The 15,930-nt window shown below is 40.9% G+C and overlaps 1 protein-coding gene across 1 annotated transcript; it reads right to left on the bottom strand.

Moving 5' to 3' along the window:
* Positions 1–769: 769 nt before the first annotated feature.
* Positions 770–14,886, bottom strand: Ufm1 (ubiquitin fold modifier 1). Its single transcript, XM_045155533.1, has 7 exons — positions 14,860–14,886; positions 14,593–14,765; positions 14,448–14,504; positions 10,755–10,812; positions 5,481–5,520; positions 3,992–4,024; positions 770–2,657 (listed from the first exon to the last, which is right to left on the bottom strand). The coding sequence occupies exons 1-7, from the start codon at positions 14,884–14,886 to the stop codon at positions 2,590–2,592; spliced, it is 456 nt and encodes a 151-aa protein (XP_045011468.1). The 3' UTR covers positions 770–2,589.
* Between the last annotated feature and the right edge of the window lie 1,044 nt (positions 14,887–15,930).

Raw genomic sequence — 15,930 nt, 5'->3', positions numbered from 1 at the left:
TTTAAATAATCACTAAATCTAGAAAACAAGTATCTAAAAGCCTATTGATTTGAAATGTATAAATGGCTCTCCCAGAAGTTATTTAGACAGTTGCCATTTTCTCATTTAGCATAGCTACTCCAGAATAAAGCAGTGAAAAGGATGCATTCTAGCAATCCTGTCCTTTTAAATCTTTCCATTCTAAAGCCAATAGGTTGGCTTTCTCATTAATTTTCAACCTATCTAGTAGCAATCACCAGAATTCCTTTTTACATAGGTTCTCACACATTATTTCTGCATCTACTGAGTTAGAATTTCAGGGATGTTTTCCAGAAACATTATTAATTTCCTAGGTTATTCTGAAAACTACTCAGTCTAGTCAATTACTATACCTACTTCTTCTGAATGCCAGGTTTGCATTTGAGAGTATATTTCTACTTCCCTGCCTTTCAGCCATTATTTCTGTATTTTTTATGCACATGTGGGCATATGAATTCTTGTCTGCAAGTATAAGAATGGTCACGTGTAGAGGCCGATGGCAACCTGATGCGTCACCCTCAGGGTTGCCACACAACTTTTTTGACACAAGGTCTTTCTTTGACGTGGAGCTCAGCGATCAGGCCGGCCGGTGAGTGCACAGCACCCCTGGCACCTTTATGCTGCTACTGAGGACTGTAAGCACTGTACTGGCTGACCATCCCTCAGTCCGCATCTTTGATTTCTTCCTATAAAACAGCACTTTTAATAAACTAGCTCAAAAGTTGTAATAAAATGTAAGTAGACAATATGATTTACAGTATAAGAAAATGTATTTTCCTAAGATATTCATTATGGACCAGTAATGCATTTAAATACAATGCTTTAAAACATTAGGCACAAAGAGCTTACAGATCACATTTAATAATAAAACATCTAGTTGCTTAATACATGTTTTTGAGATTACAATTTAATTTTCAAAACCAAACAAATAAGTATTAAATATATCACTTCATAGCAAAGGACATTTAAGTGGATTGCACAAGCAGCAGGCAGACTTGTGTTATAAGAGGAGAAAGAAGACAATTATAATTAAGCCCAGAACTTAAAAGACAGTATTCAGACAGTTCTGCTTAACTGAGGCCTAATTTTATAAAGAGCCGGGTCACTAAGTACTAGATTTTTATAAAAATAGAATTACCTGTATCAGCTGGTACCCTCTGCTTTGATAATTTGTGATCAATATCTAGTAATTTCCCAAACCATTAATGTAGCTTTCATATGCTGTGTGTTACATTTTCTTATAAATAAAACTGAGGCCCTGTAACACTCAAACATGTCAATGTAAAACTTGGTCCTAGAGCTTTATCCATGGATGTAGCGAGTAGTTAGTGAGAACCTGCCTTCCCCTTGCCTCCAGAGCGCACTACTGCAAATGCAGCTGCTCAAGCCCCCGCTCTGAGTCATGAGCCTTTAATTCATCCTTCAAGACAGCAGAGATCAAGGTTTTCTCTGTATGGACAAATCTTTCTTCGGACCTTCATCAAGGGTATTTCTGAAGTGTTTACATTCATATAATATAGCCTCCTCTCTGTCACCTGGTACTTAAGTCTATGTCATGTATTTTGTCTTCCCTTTCGCTTTTCTACAACCTATTCTTTTAGGTTTGTCCAGCCCGTGGAATTTTCCTGCAGCTCGGTGCTGTTCCTTGTCACTGCTGTCCTTTGCTTTCTTGTCCCAGTCGGGCCATCGGGGCTTTCCCATCTTCCCTCCCAGGCTTCTTATCCACAAGATGACTAGTAGTGACACTGCCTTAAAGGCCAGGTCTTCAGCGAGTTCTGCTCATCAGCACATCCAGTCAGTGCTGCTTTGATCAAAGCCACGCGTACACTTCAGGTCTCCTCTGCAACAACATTCTTTCTGAACGCTGTTCAAAAATATCCTCAAAAAATGGTTTCTTGAGGATTTCTGTCATGTAAGTTGGTATTAAAAGAATACATAACTCAACAAAAGATGTTTCTACTTTTCTCAATTCAATTATAAACACTGAATTTTGCAAGATCGCAGTTAAAATATTTATAGATACAATGGATAGATTTAAAAATTCACCTTTTGGCTTCATGATTAGAAATTAAAATTTATAGGATATATTAAGGTTGAAACTTAAAAAACTAAGATTTTTTTCACTGAAATGTCTATTAACGTCATCAGACTATAGAGTAATCAAACTACGAGTTTGCAAGTAAGATAGTATCAAGTCAATTGTCATCCATGACCCATAATCCTTTTATATTTTAACTCAAATACAAGTGTGACAGTGAACTTTAGCTTTCAAAATGTTCTGGCTAAGAATTATTAGCCAAGTCAGATAATCCATGTGCCACAAGTGAACTCTCAATTGTGATGAGGTAGCAACCATCAACTGTACCACCTTCTCTGGAGGTCGTGCCCTCCACCCATGAGGCTTCCCACTTCATATGAAAAGTATGAACAACAGGGACAGAAGAGCCACCATTCATTGTTTCTTTGATTCTTGTTATTTTCATAGTATCTTAAATACCTGATTTCAATTTTACAGCAACAACAAACATCAATATTTATTCTGGTCAGTAACTGTGCTCCAAGTTGCATGTATTAATGACTTCCAACACGATCTCTAGGAATAATTCGTAGTTCTGAACCGTGCTTTAGAAAAACATTTCCTATATAAGCAAACAAAATATAAAGTTAGGTCTCTAAAAAGTGACAAGTTATCTTAATATGCCAGCAATTGCTAACAAAACCACAAGTATCATCTAAATCCAATTCCATCCTTGAAAAGCCTGTTCCTATTCTCTCCACAACTTTGTAAACCAACTAATGCTTAAAACACTTGGTTACCACCAAACATGAAAATGCTAGCAAATGCAACATGAATTAATTATAAGCATTAACTAAGGCACAATAAAACACCTAAGGATAGAAAAATGTCCTGATTTATTTTGGTCCCTTTGCTGAAGTGCATTCACACTCAATGATACACACACTGATATACACACTTCCATCATGAGAGGCAACATGCCAGAGAAAGCAGTGATTAAATTCACATAAGCTACGAACAATTCCTAGAATCAGAAATGACAAAACCCTCTCCTACCTCTATGTTTACTGCATAGGTAAATAACTCAATTTTCAAAACTTTAATAAAATTGTAAATTTAGGATTACTGATTCTAGTAACAAATACAATTTTTATAATACTTAAGTACTTCAGAATACATTAATTTCAAAGTACATGCTGCTCAAGAATGAGGGTTCATTATATTAAATCATGTAGTTATTAAACTACTTTAAAAAAGCTTAAGAGTACCTTTACTAAAATGTAACACAACACAGACTAGCTAGCATATCCATGTATCACCCTAAGCGATGTTAGTAGTTTGAGGCCTTCTTAAACACAGCTTCTGGGCAAACATAACCTTACCTTCAGACTTCTATGTTACACATATCGATTACTCTTTTGGAGTGCACACGTAGAGTACTTGTGTATGCACATGTCTGTCTAGAGATAGGAGCCCCATACGCATGCATGCAGAGAGCATGGGCTGTCTTCTTACCGCTGATTTTGAGTGCATTTCCTTGGACAGGCTCACTTCCTCAACTGGGAGCTGTTTGTTAGTGAGCCCCAGTGAATCTCTGGTTTCCAACCTCCACATTCCAGCTTTAGACATGTATATCCATGCCCAGCTTTTCATGTGTGGTTTGGGAAGTGGAATCCAGCTTGAGGTCCTCATGCTTAAACAGCAAGAGCTCATAAGCACTGAGACACCTCCCCAAATCTTTATTAAATATTTTATTCCTAAGTTATTATCAGTCAGGTTTTCATTTACTTGCAGCCCAAACCACATATAATAAGGAAATGCATTATTACTAAGTTATAGACTTATACAACAGCTGTGTCTTCTGAAAAATCCCAAATCTAATTAGAACATACTACATATTTTGTATCACCTGATTCATACAAATCCACTAAAAGTTTATGGAGTTTGCATACTCACCAGCAGTCTGAGCAGGATTTATTCCTATTCCATCTAGAATGCAAGTTGAAATATGGAAATTATTTGTGAAGCTAGCATTTAGCAACAGATTTATCACAATACTGCTGCCTTGAGTCCATACACAACCTGAACCACTTAAATACCACAACACAGATGACAATACTTCAGGTAAGTTACTTGTCTGTTATGACCTATTATGTGCTGATACACACTGTCGGACAGACTAGAGTATCAGAAGTGTAACGATCTTAAGTTTCATCAAAAGAGGTTTTTATAATCCTATTTTGCTACAAGAAATACATAACAATGTTTGTCACTTCTTCCCCAAGCAAGAAACACCTTACATATATCATTAGTCATTTCTATGCTGCTGGAACGTATAAAATCTCAAAGATGAATGAGCTCACAAAGTCACTTAGTTTAAGCTCTACTGACATTGTTGAAAATTCTGAAACAGTTTTCTAAATTATTCACTTGTGAACTAAACACTTTCCAGAAAGCAGGACAGCTTTCCATGGCAGCAGCAGAGCCTCTGAGCTCCACCGTGCTGCAGCTCCCGCGCCTCTCATCTCAACCCATGCTAACTGCGCAGGCCCTCTCACTAGCACCATCTGCACTCAGCTGCTGCTTCAAAGGCAGTTAAGCCCTTTCTGCAAGTTTTAGTCAAGGCTTTGCTACTTTCTACAAGACTAGCTAGCTGGTCACCCAGATTTTTACCTAACTGGAGAAAGTATCAAAAGCTTGTAGAAAAGTTTTCAGGCTGGGGTGATGGCTGTCGGTTTAGCAAGACTTTCCACAGCAGTGTGAGGACCTGAGTTTGGACCTTCAACACTCATGCAAATGTGCAGTGCGGTGGTATGACCCTGCGACCCCAATGCTTTGGAGGCAGAGAAAAGATCTCTGAAAGCATGCTAGCTAGCAAGACAGGCCCAACTAGTGAGCTCTGGCCGCAATGAGACACCCTATCTCAAAGTTGTTATGGAAGACGCCTGATGTCAAGCTCCGGTCTCCAGACACATGGACTCACATACATGCACTCACACACATGCACTGACATGCATATGAACATGCATACACATGTACAAACCACACCTCAAGCAAAATAAAACAAAAATCTCAGACTCCATCAGGAAAGAAATACAGCATAGTTCATTCCTGCGTAAGTTTCCATACTTTATTGTATCTTTTTCTTTAATGTACTTTTTGATACATCTTTATATGAAAAATAAAAATACCTTGCTACAGAAAAGGCCACCTTCGATAATAATCTGAAGGATTACTATTATTATTATTATTAAAAGGACAGAAGATGTTATAAAATTCTTTCACTATCAATAGTACCAAAAAAGAGCTCATCATATACAATAGTTCCGTTTACCATCAAATATAAGACTCATGCTAATATACCTGGGGCTTTGGATTCAAGTCGCTTTTAATTTGATTACTTTTAAACAATGTCTATAGCGCTTACGACTTAGTGAATTCTTACCATTGGTAATAATTGCACTTGTTGCTGCAGGAACTTTAAACTAAAAGGAACAAGAGAAACATATAAACATAAAAACATATATAAAACTATAAAAGATTAAGAATGGAATATTTATTACTCATTCTTTAGTTCTGAAATTACTCAATATAATAGTATAATAAGTAAGTGACATCAAAGAAAGTGCTATAATTTTCTTTAAAGAACTATGTACTCGAAATAATGCATTTGTTTATCTTTAGGGCAACAATGATTCAAAATGCTCCTTGTTTTATATGTTTTATGAAAAGAAAAATAATGTCAGCCAAAACCCCTATCAATGTCTATTCTTTCATACTTAAACATGCACCATACATAATTTTCATGCAAAAGCAAAAAAATGTAAGCAACATAAGTTAATGAGAATACTTTAAAATTCCAAGTTCCAAACTGACATTGCTCTGTTTAAGAAGAGATCACTCCAGAAAATTTTCAGTAATAACCATGGCCTGTACTCCTTGCTCAAATTCTTAAATGACTTGGCTGACACTGACCTCAGGAGATTACAGTATTATAACTAGGTCACAACTAAGTTCAGTTGGGTGTAGACAGAGCATTATGTGAATGCCACATGGCCCACAGTGACAGGAAGATTCCCACAACCTATTTCAGAGTTAGATAATTATGTGCTTTTTGAATTAATGGAATATGACATGCAAACAAGGTGGGCTGTGTCTTTTACTGCAGTTGACAACTTATCACATCTTCAGTCTGTTCATTTCTCCCACAGATTCTTAGCATGTTGGCACTATGTATTAAGTTCATCAACAGACTGAGTTTTATAAAGAGGATTGGAAACTGCTTGAAATTAGTGGTCTTCTGGATTTTAGTATACTGCTAATACTTTAACTTGAAAAAGGAAAGACAAAAAATGTGTTTTCTATAGATTTTAGCCATTAATCACAGTTATCCATGTGTTTCTTGTGTGTGTGTGCGGGGGCGGGGGCATTTTGGTAGTACTTGTTTGCTGTTGTGTGATTCTGCTCTAGGTGCATGTAAAGGACATTGCTGTAAGCACTGAAAAGGTCACCTATAAAATGGTGCTGGGGATGGAACACAGAACCCTATGCATGCAAGGCAAGCAATGTACCACTGTGTACACACTCCTACTTAACAGAGCTTCTTTTTAGGTAACCACAGATCTTGTAGTAGGCATATATTTTGAGTCATATTATATAAGCTGATATTCAATTATAGGGGTTCAATGACTAGTAATGTAAAAATTAATCCAGAAATTACCAAGTTACCTAAGGAATGTAGGCTGAGCTCATCAAAACACCAAAAATCCTAATAGGATACTTAAAATATACGACACCTCAGGACTTTAAAACTAAGAATGCTGCAGATTTTTTAGTTACACTACTTTGTTCTTTTTTAGGTCATGATTACTCTTAGTGATGCAGTCATGCCTGTGGCATAGCAATATACCTGCAAATTTAAAAGCCAAAAGCAATCACTGACAGTTTGTCCTTGTTCCGAGAGTTACAAGTTGTAATCTGGGGAGGCACCATGACTGTCATGAAACACTTGTTTAAGTCCTGCACTATGGACAAGCTTTTCCCGAGAAGCAAAATTTATTCTGTGTGCCTTAGTTTTCATTTTTCTGGAGACCCTATAGTTTAGGTTATCTTTTAACAGCCCTTCCTACATCTGCCAGTAAGTCAGATCCTTATAAAATGCACAATGCCCAAGAGGAACAATTACAAACTACTTCAGAACTATAATCAATACATGCTGTCATATGAAGAGTGTTATTTTCTACTTCTTGTCCCTTGGAGAGTTAATTCCATTTTCAATAGAAAACCAATGTGACTCTGTGTATTTGCATCAAAAAGGACATACAGGACTGGAGATGGTTCAGTGGTTAAAGGCCTGCCAGCCAGGGTTCAATCACCCAGTATCCACTTAAAAGCCACATGCACAAAATGGTGCATGCATCCCGAGTGCATTTGTAGTGGCAAGTGGCCCTGGTACATCCATTATCTCTCCTCGTCTCTCCACTTGCAAATAATAAATTCTTTTAAAGGACATACAATGGAAGTTATAGTATGTATTAAAATTACAGCCTACACAGAGCTACTACTTAACCCTGTAATCTGCTGTGCTCCAGACCAGGAATCTTTCCTCCCAGTATACAGATGCACAAAAGCAATGAAAATACTGCTTTCAGATCCATGTCCAACCTCAATTTATTCTGCAGGAAAAACAGACCAAAACTGACTACAGATATTAGCTCCTTCAACAATTTACATGAAGCTGTGGGCATGAAAGGATGGCCGACTTTCCCTTATTGACACAAGTGTGTGGCAAGGTTGTGAGCGGTTGGGTTTTTATTTAGTTATTACAATTATTTTTCTGTGAATGTCAGCTTTCTGAACCAGAATATTTCCACTTGTTACTCTGAACCTGTATATTACTTTACTATAATATTTTGGTGAATATTAAGACCTACTCAGAGAATCAAACAACAACACACACCAGAAAAGTCAGGGTATAAAACTGATTCTTTTTCAACCTAACAAATTGGAGTACTGGGACTGATCCCTAGCATTATTACCTCCAACCACCATCAACAAAAACAAAACAAAATAAAAGTGGGGAGAAGACAGAAATGAATGAACTGACTTAAGTTAAAGATACCATTAAAACAGAAAGCTGGAGCCTCCTCACTATACTCTGGCGACAACCTGACCAGTTCAAGCTACTCTCCTAACTGCCATGCCTAGCCCTGCTTTACACATGAATCTAGTTAATTCAGGGAGAAAAGTCTTATTTCTCACAAACAGAAAATGCCAAAATATTTTTAAAAGCTAGACACTTTTCCAAACAAAACTTTGCTGGCAGTACGCATGCTTATACATGCTAATAAACATCAAGCATACAGATCACAGTTCGGTTCTTACAAACTATGTATCACTGGAACCTTCAGTATCATTAAAATTTCTTGTAATTTTCAACTGCTCACTAAGCAGATGTGTCAACTTGCACAACTCATATGTATCTAAAAGACAGACTTAATTTACTGTAGTTATAACTTCTGTATTTCAAACCCACAGAAAAGTGAATTGCAGTACATGCATATAAAAAGAAAACAAACACACATGTGGTGGTTGGATTCAGGTGTTCCCCATAAACTTAGGTGTTCTGAATGCTAGGTTCCAGCCGATGGAGATTTGGGAATTAACGCCTCCTGGAGGCAGTGTATTACTGGGGGTGGGCTTATGGGTATTATAGCCAGTTTCCCCTTGCCAGTGTTTGGCATGCTCTCCTAGTCCTGTTGTCCACCCTCTGCTCATATCGTCGTTTTCCCCTACCATCATGGAGCTTCCCCTCAAGCCCGTAAGCCAAAATAAACCTTTTTCCTCTTGATTGGGTGATTTCTGCCAGCAATGGGAACCTGACTGCAACAGTAAAGTGGTACCAGGTGTGGGGTTGCTTCTAGACACCTGGCTGTGTGTTTTTGGCCTTCTAGAACCGATTTTCAAGAGGAATGTGGAAGGATTGGAAATCTTGGCCTAAGAGATACCCTGCAGTGCTGTAAGTACAGCTTGATGGACTATTCTGGTCAGAGTTGAAAGACCTGAATGCAGTAATAACTATGGACTGTGAGGTTTGGCTTATGAAGGTGAGAATGAGCTTTGCCTGGACTGGGCTAGAAGTAGTCTGTGTGAGAGGCTTGCTGTTTTACCCATGTTCTGAGACCTTGTGCAGGGTTGCTCTGTGTAGAAATGAACTGGTGTGAGCAAAGGGATATGGCACAGAAAAGAAATGAAATCTTTGGGCTTAAACTTCTGCCTATTCAGCTGCAATTGTATGAGAGATTACAACCTTTGAGATTAGGCCAGCTGACCTGCACTGGGGCAACAGGAAGAATGTAGAACTCTTTTGAAGGAGCCTGACTGCTCAAGGAGTGTTCCTGTTCTTCAAAGTCTATTTTATTCCACCACCCTCCCCCCAGGATTAACAAATTGGCATCCCACCTGGTATTATGAAGTATAAGAAATGCAAAAAAGAGAGGGTCATTGAATTTACTATACAGTCTTTTGTTTTGGAAATGGCCATGGGCAATGTGGAACAGGTTTGCTGGATTCCTGCATGGAGACCTGATGGAGCCGTGAGGATGGACTGTGTGTTACAGTGGAGACCCAATGGAGATGTCGGGACCATGAGATAGCTGCTAAGGAAAGCTGCTGGCCCTGGATGAAATTTTCCAGGATGGTGAGTAGCCTAGCTGGAGGGGCAAGATTGGAACTCCAGAGACCTGTCGCTGGTTAGAACTATAGGACTTGGAGACTTTTCACTGACTAGAGTTGTTGGACTTGGAGGTAGAGTTCGATGTTTGCCCGGTTTAAATCTTACATTGATTGAATATTTCTTTCCTATGCCCAGTGCTATCTTTTGCAGAATGAATGTTTATTCTGTGCCATTATGGGAATCAGGGGGAAATTTTGGTATTATGGTTTAGTTAAAAGCCTTTGACTGGGCTGGAGAGAAGGCTTGGCAGTTAAGCGCTTGCTTGTGAAGCCTAAGGAACCCGGTTCGAGGCTCGATTCCCCAGGACCCACGTTAGCCAGATACACAACGGAGCGCACGCATCTGGAATTTGTCTGTAGTGGCTGGAAGCCTTGGCACATCCATTCCCCCCGCCCCCACCTCTTTCTCTGTCTGTCGCTTTCAAATAAATAAAATAAATAAATAAATAAAAAAGCCTTTGACTATGGGAATGTTTGAACATCATGGGGACTGATAAAAACTATGGAGATGTTTGAAGTTGGACTGAATGCATTTCATTTTACATCATGGATGGTTATGAGTTTATGGAGGCCAGGGTCAGAATATGGCTGTATGATTCATATGTCTCCCATAAACTTAGGTGTTCTGAATGCTAGGTTCCCAGCTGACAGAGATTTGGGAATTAACATGTCCTGGAGGGCATTTATTGCTGGGGGTGGGCTTATGGGTATTATAGACAGTTTTCCCTTGACAGTATTTGGCACTCTCCCGTTCCTGTTGTCCACCTTATGTTGGCTGGGAGGTGATGTCCTCCCTCTGCTCATACCATCATTTTCCCCTGCCATCATGGAGCTTCCCCTCAAATCTGTAAGCCAAAATAAGCCTCTTTTTTCCCACAAGCTACTCTTGTTCGGGTGATTTCTGCCAGCAAAGCGAATCTGACTGCAACAGCCCTGCAACCCTATTTCATAAAGATAAAGGTATCATTAGGACTTGTATACTTACTTCTTCTGCTGCAAACTTTAAGACTGCTGTAAAAGGTGTACTTTCAGGAACACTGAGTCTGTAAGAATAAAAAAGAATTAAAAAAAAAAAGAATTTCAGAACATAATTTTTTTTCTTTTCTTTTTAATAGATCTTTTGTTCCTTATTTCTTTCATAGTACCAAATCTGATTGAAGCTAAAGCTGTCTTTCAGATTTCAAAATTCCCTCTTTTTAAATTTATTTAATTTATTTATTTTGAGGAGAAAGGCAGATAGAGCAAATGGGCACACCAGGGCCTCTAGTCACTGCATGTGCCCCTTCTGCACCTGGCTTAGATGGATTCTGGGGAATTGAACCTGGATCCTTTGGCTTCTCAGGCAAGCACCTTAACATCTTAGTCTTCTCTCCAGTACAAAATTGGCTGTTTAAATTACAACATCACACTACCTTAATTAAAAACATTACAAGAAACCAACAGCTGTATGACAATAACCAAAGTTCCACATGAAAACTAACAACCTGTAAAGGTGAATATTAATATGCTTTTTTTTGAGGTAGGGATCTAATCTAGCACTCTGGTCCAGGCTGACCTCGAATTCACTATACTATGTTGTCCCAGGGTAGCCTCGAACTCACAGCGATTCTACCACCTCTGTCTCCCTCGTGCTGGGATTAAAGGCGTGCACCACCACACCTGGCTTGATATGCCTTTTCTTTTTGGTTCTTTGAGGTAGGGTCTCACTCTAGCCCAGGCTTACCTGGAATTCACTATGGAGTCTCAGGGTGGCCTCAAACTCATGGCGATCCTCCTACCTATGCCTCCCGAGTGCTGGGATTAAAGGCGTGCACCATCACACTCGGCTCTTTGACATGCTTTTTAAACCAGGCTAATAAAGTAAGTACAGCGTACAGACTGCTGCTTGAAATGAATTCTAATAGGTTAATCTCTCCTTGGTTCACAGTCCACTTTACTGCATCTCACCTCTGAAAAAGTGCTCAATAAAATCTGAAATATTTTGGAGAGGGATGTGTGATTTAAATGACACAGTAATAGCAAGTTTTCCAAGAACACTAAATTCATACTTTTAAAAATATCTTCATTCCACGGTCAGTCATGAATTTTCCAATTTCAAAGTTAAACAGTAAATTCAGGGCTAGAGAGATGACTCAGTGGTTACAAGCACTTGCTTGCAGTGACTGGAGGCCCTGGTGTACCTATTCTCTCCATTGGTCTGCCTCTTTCTACCTCTTTCTCAAATAATTTTTTTTTTATTTTTTTGGGGGGTGTTGAGGTAAGAGTTTCACTCTAGCCCAGGCAGAACTGAAATTCACTATGTAGTCTGAGGGTGGCCTACAACTCAGTGATCCTCCTATCTCTGCCTCCCGAATGCTGGGATTAAAGGTGTGAGCCACCACACACGGCTGAAAAAATCTTTTTAAGTAAATTGACATACTAACAATGAAGAGGCCAGAAAAGGCTTCAAAGAATTCAGAGACAATGATTAAACACAAAAGACCAATAACCTTTCAAACAGGGAAGAGTAACTAGAAAGCTAACTTTTTTCTTTGAAGCTTTCCTATTTGCCATCTCCATATTACTTTACAATATCTCAACTATTTTCATGGACAATCTCAATTATAAATGCCCAGGTTCCTCGGTCAGACTACAAATTAAATGAATACAAGAATCATATCAACAACTACATAGTACACAACTTTCAGAAAGAGAAGTACACATAGCTATTTTTGGCTTCCAGTGTGTTACACTGTTAAAGGATGAAAATGGGTATCATTTTTTTCCTTTCTTACTTTTTATTAGGGGGACAGAAAATATAAATGAAATTCTTAAGCTCCATCAGTTTTACAACCCTAATAAATCAGCAACCTGCCAGTTTACCCAGCCCGTACTAGTACTCGGTGAGTACCTCTGCAGGCTGCACACAGCCAGTTACACACTAAGCCGACACAGCACACACGCCTAAGCAGCTGTGATCAAACTCATGAAGTCGTGATATATTAAATACAACGGTCCAAGGTTCCAGGAACTCCTAGACTGTCTTATGATCCCTTCTCCTCCTCACTGCTGCGCTAATGCACATTCACACGCTGATGAGGATAATGCAGCAGAGGGAAAACGCAATGACTAAGGAAGAAGTTTCCTTGACCTAACCAACTTTATCCTGAGATGTTTGAAACAATTGTTTTTTCCTAAGAGTATTTGTGTTTTTACTACCAACGAGGTTTTAGGTATCATAAAGATGAAAGAGATGAGAGAACTCTCCTCTCGTGAGAGCTATGGGGGAAAAGTTGTGCAACATTTTTGCTTTTCTGGGAAGTAGGAAACCAAGAAAACTTGGGGGATATGGTAGAGTGCTAGTCATAAATTTTTCACAAAAAAACTATAACCTAACAATTTACTTGTGTAATTTTTCCCAGGAATATTGAGCTATGTACAATGAACAAAGATGTGTGGGTTCAGAGTCAGTATTTAAAAGTATGTTATGGAGAAAGAGGAAGGCATCATACTTGAGAATGTTTGCAAAAAAAACGATTTATAAAGGTAGAATATGGAATCTAAGCTGCATAAGGAAGAATTAAGTATGGAACTGGAAAGAGTGTTAATAAAAGCAGTGTGAAAATGGATTAAAAGTAGCACCGTGGGACTGGAGAGATGGCATAGCAGGTAAGGTACTTGCCTGTGAAGCCTAAGGACCCAGGTTTGATTCCCCAGTACACACATAAGCCAGATGCACCTCATAGTGAATGTATCTGGAGTTCGTTTGCAATGGCCAGAGGCCCCCGGCACGGCACACCCATTCTCTCCCTCTCCCTCTCCCTCCTCCTTCCCCGTTTATGAGGGTGCCCGAAAATGACAATTTAGAGATGGCACCATCAACTACTAGAGCTCCTTAGGTTGTGGGCTGTGGTCATGAATATCTGAGATAAGGTGTTAAAATTAAGGGAGAAAAAAGAAGTCTGGGAAAATAAATGAGTCAAGGATGGAAGTCACAAAACCTGACAACCATTAGCAGTTCAACGAGATAGGCTGTATCTACACAAATTGTCCCATACAATCTTATGAAAGCCCCGGTGCCCTCCCACATCCCATGGGGCTTGCAGCTGCAATCACTGAGCGCTTACACAAAATCACAAAAAAGATGGGGGCCAAGTATGTGGTCTTAGGCACGTGTTCACCCATCCACTCAACTGCTAAAGGTAAAGACACCCCCCCACCCACCCACCCACCGTGTCCTGCTTCGACAGATGCCATTCCTTAGTAAACGTTTACTGGGCCAAAGCGTGACCCGTGGCTCGCTACTCTGACGTTCCCGGTTGAGTTCTGTACACCGGACAACAGGCTGTCAAGTCATGTCAAGAGTCCAGGCTGACACGTCTGCCGGTTTCCCGTAACAGCTGGTGCAAGTGGTTGACAGGGAGCCTCGTGCAAACGAAGCTCAGGGAATCAATTCCGAGGGGAGGTCGAGGCGGGGCCACCTTCCCTGCCAGGCCTGGGTGGCCCTCGGGGGTGTAGGGGACGGGGAGCACGGGGCGGCTCCCTGCAGGCTCGGGGGAGAACGGGCTTCGGGGCTGTAGCCCTGGGATGAAGGCAGACGAGGAAGGAGAGCAGCCGCGGGAGCGGAGGGCAGGCCGAGGGGGAAGACCGGGGACCCCTGCCCGCCCGGGCCTGGGCCCGAGGCCGCCATGACACTCACACTTTGTAGGGCAGCCGCGGATCCGACGTGAGCGTGATCTTAAAGGACACCTTCGACCTGAGCGAGAGAGCGGGACAGCGTCAGTGCGGGTCCGGGCAGCGGGGCAGGGCAGGACAGGGCAGGGCAGGAAAGGACGGGAGCTTACATGGTGGAGCCGCACCGACGCCCCGCAGGCCGGTCTGGAGCCGGCGGAGGGGCTGCGCCCGCCCCGCGCAGGTCCACGTCGCCTTCGGCGCGCTGCTGCCCACGGCGCTGCCTGACTCCCCGACCCCCACCCGTAGGCCGGCCTAGCCTCCTGCGCACGAATGGTTGATTTATCTAGCATTCATATCTCGGAAAATCAAGCGAGGGTGATGATGAAAGCATAACTTTCAGTCTTTATCGATTGACTGTCATATTTTCAATCAGGCACCGCGGCGGCGCGCAATGGTGGGCCCATGGACCCCACGGGCAGGTGAGGGCGGAAGTAGGGTGCGAGGCGTATGGACCCGGAGCCAGACGGATCGCTGGGTGGGATGGACGCGCTCCTCTGTTGCTAAGGCAACCTGCTCCTGGCAAGGTTTTGATGCTTGAGACACTGGGCTCAAAAACCCAAGTTTTTATTTTATTATATTTTATTTTATGCAGTTCCACTGAGGAGGGTCTCCAACGGAATGGGGGATGGATCAAGGGAAAAGAGGGTGCCAATACATGATGAACCCATACAAAAATGCTGTTAATATTTTTTTTAAGAAGAAAACCCACAAATTTTCTAGGAATTTAATCTTGTTATGGTTCATCTTTTTCTCTTCGTACGTTACTATCTAATACTTATCTCTACTTAATTTCCACAGGTAAGAGAATGATAAAGAGAAAGTATTCTGGGGCTGGAGAGATGGCTCAGGGGTTAAAGGTGCTTGAGTGAAAAGCCTTTCAAGGCCCAGGTTTGATTACCCAGACTCATGTAGCCAGATGCACGAAGTGGGGGGTTGCATCTGGAGTTCCTTTACAATGGCAAGAGGCCCTGGCGTGCCTATACTCAGTCATTCGCTGGGCCTGCCTCTTTCTGTCTGTCTCTCATAAATAAATTTTTTAAGAAAAATTAAAAAGAAAAAAAGGAGCCAGCCTTGGTGGTGCACACCTTTAATCCCAGCACTTGCTAGGCAGAGGTACCCGTATCATAGTGAGTTTGAAACCATCCTGGGACTACACAGTAAATTACAGGTCAGCCTGGACTAGAGTGAGACCCTACCTCAAAAAACTACTACTAATAATAATAATAAAAGAAAAAAGTATTCTGCCAAGATTTCTGCAGATCCATGACAGATTCCAGGGATGGAGACACGGTCCATCAGTTAAAGCACTTGCTTGCAAAGCCTAATGACCTCGTTTGGTTCCCCATTACCTACATAAAGCCAAAGACACAAGCGACTGGGGTTCTTTGCAGCAGCTGGAGGCCTGGGCTCGCCCATTCTCTCTGTCTGTCTCTTCTATCTCTCTCTGC

The sequence above is a fragment of the Jaculus jaculus genome, chromosome 7, assembly GCF_020740685.1.
Source record: "Jaculus jaculus isolate mJacJac1 chromosome 7, mJacJac1.mat.Y.cur, whole genome shotgun sequence".
NCBI lineage: Eukaryota > Metazoa > Chordata > Mammalia > Rodentia > Dipodidae > Jaculus > Jaculus jaculus.
This window is presented reverse-complemented; position numbering and strand designations above follow the sequence as displayed.

Coding starts and splice junctions, on each gene's coding strand:
- Ufm1 (XM_045155533.1), bottom strand. CDS start 14,886: ATGGGCCCACCATTGCGCGCCGCCGCG. Junction 14,766..14,859: donor CACCATTGCGCGCCGCCGCG/GTGCCTGATTGA, acceptor TATGAATGCTAG/ATAAATCAACCATTCGTGCG. Junction 5,521..10,754: donor TAAAGTTTGCAGCAGAAGAA/GTAAGTATACAA, acceptor TGTTCCTTTTAG/TTTAAAGTTCCTGCAGCAAC.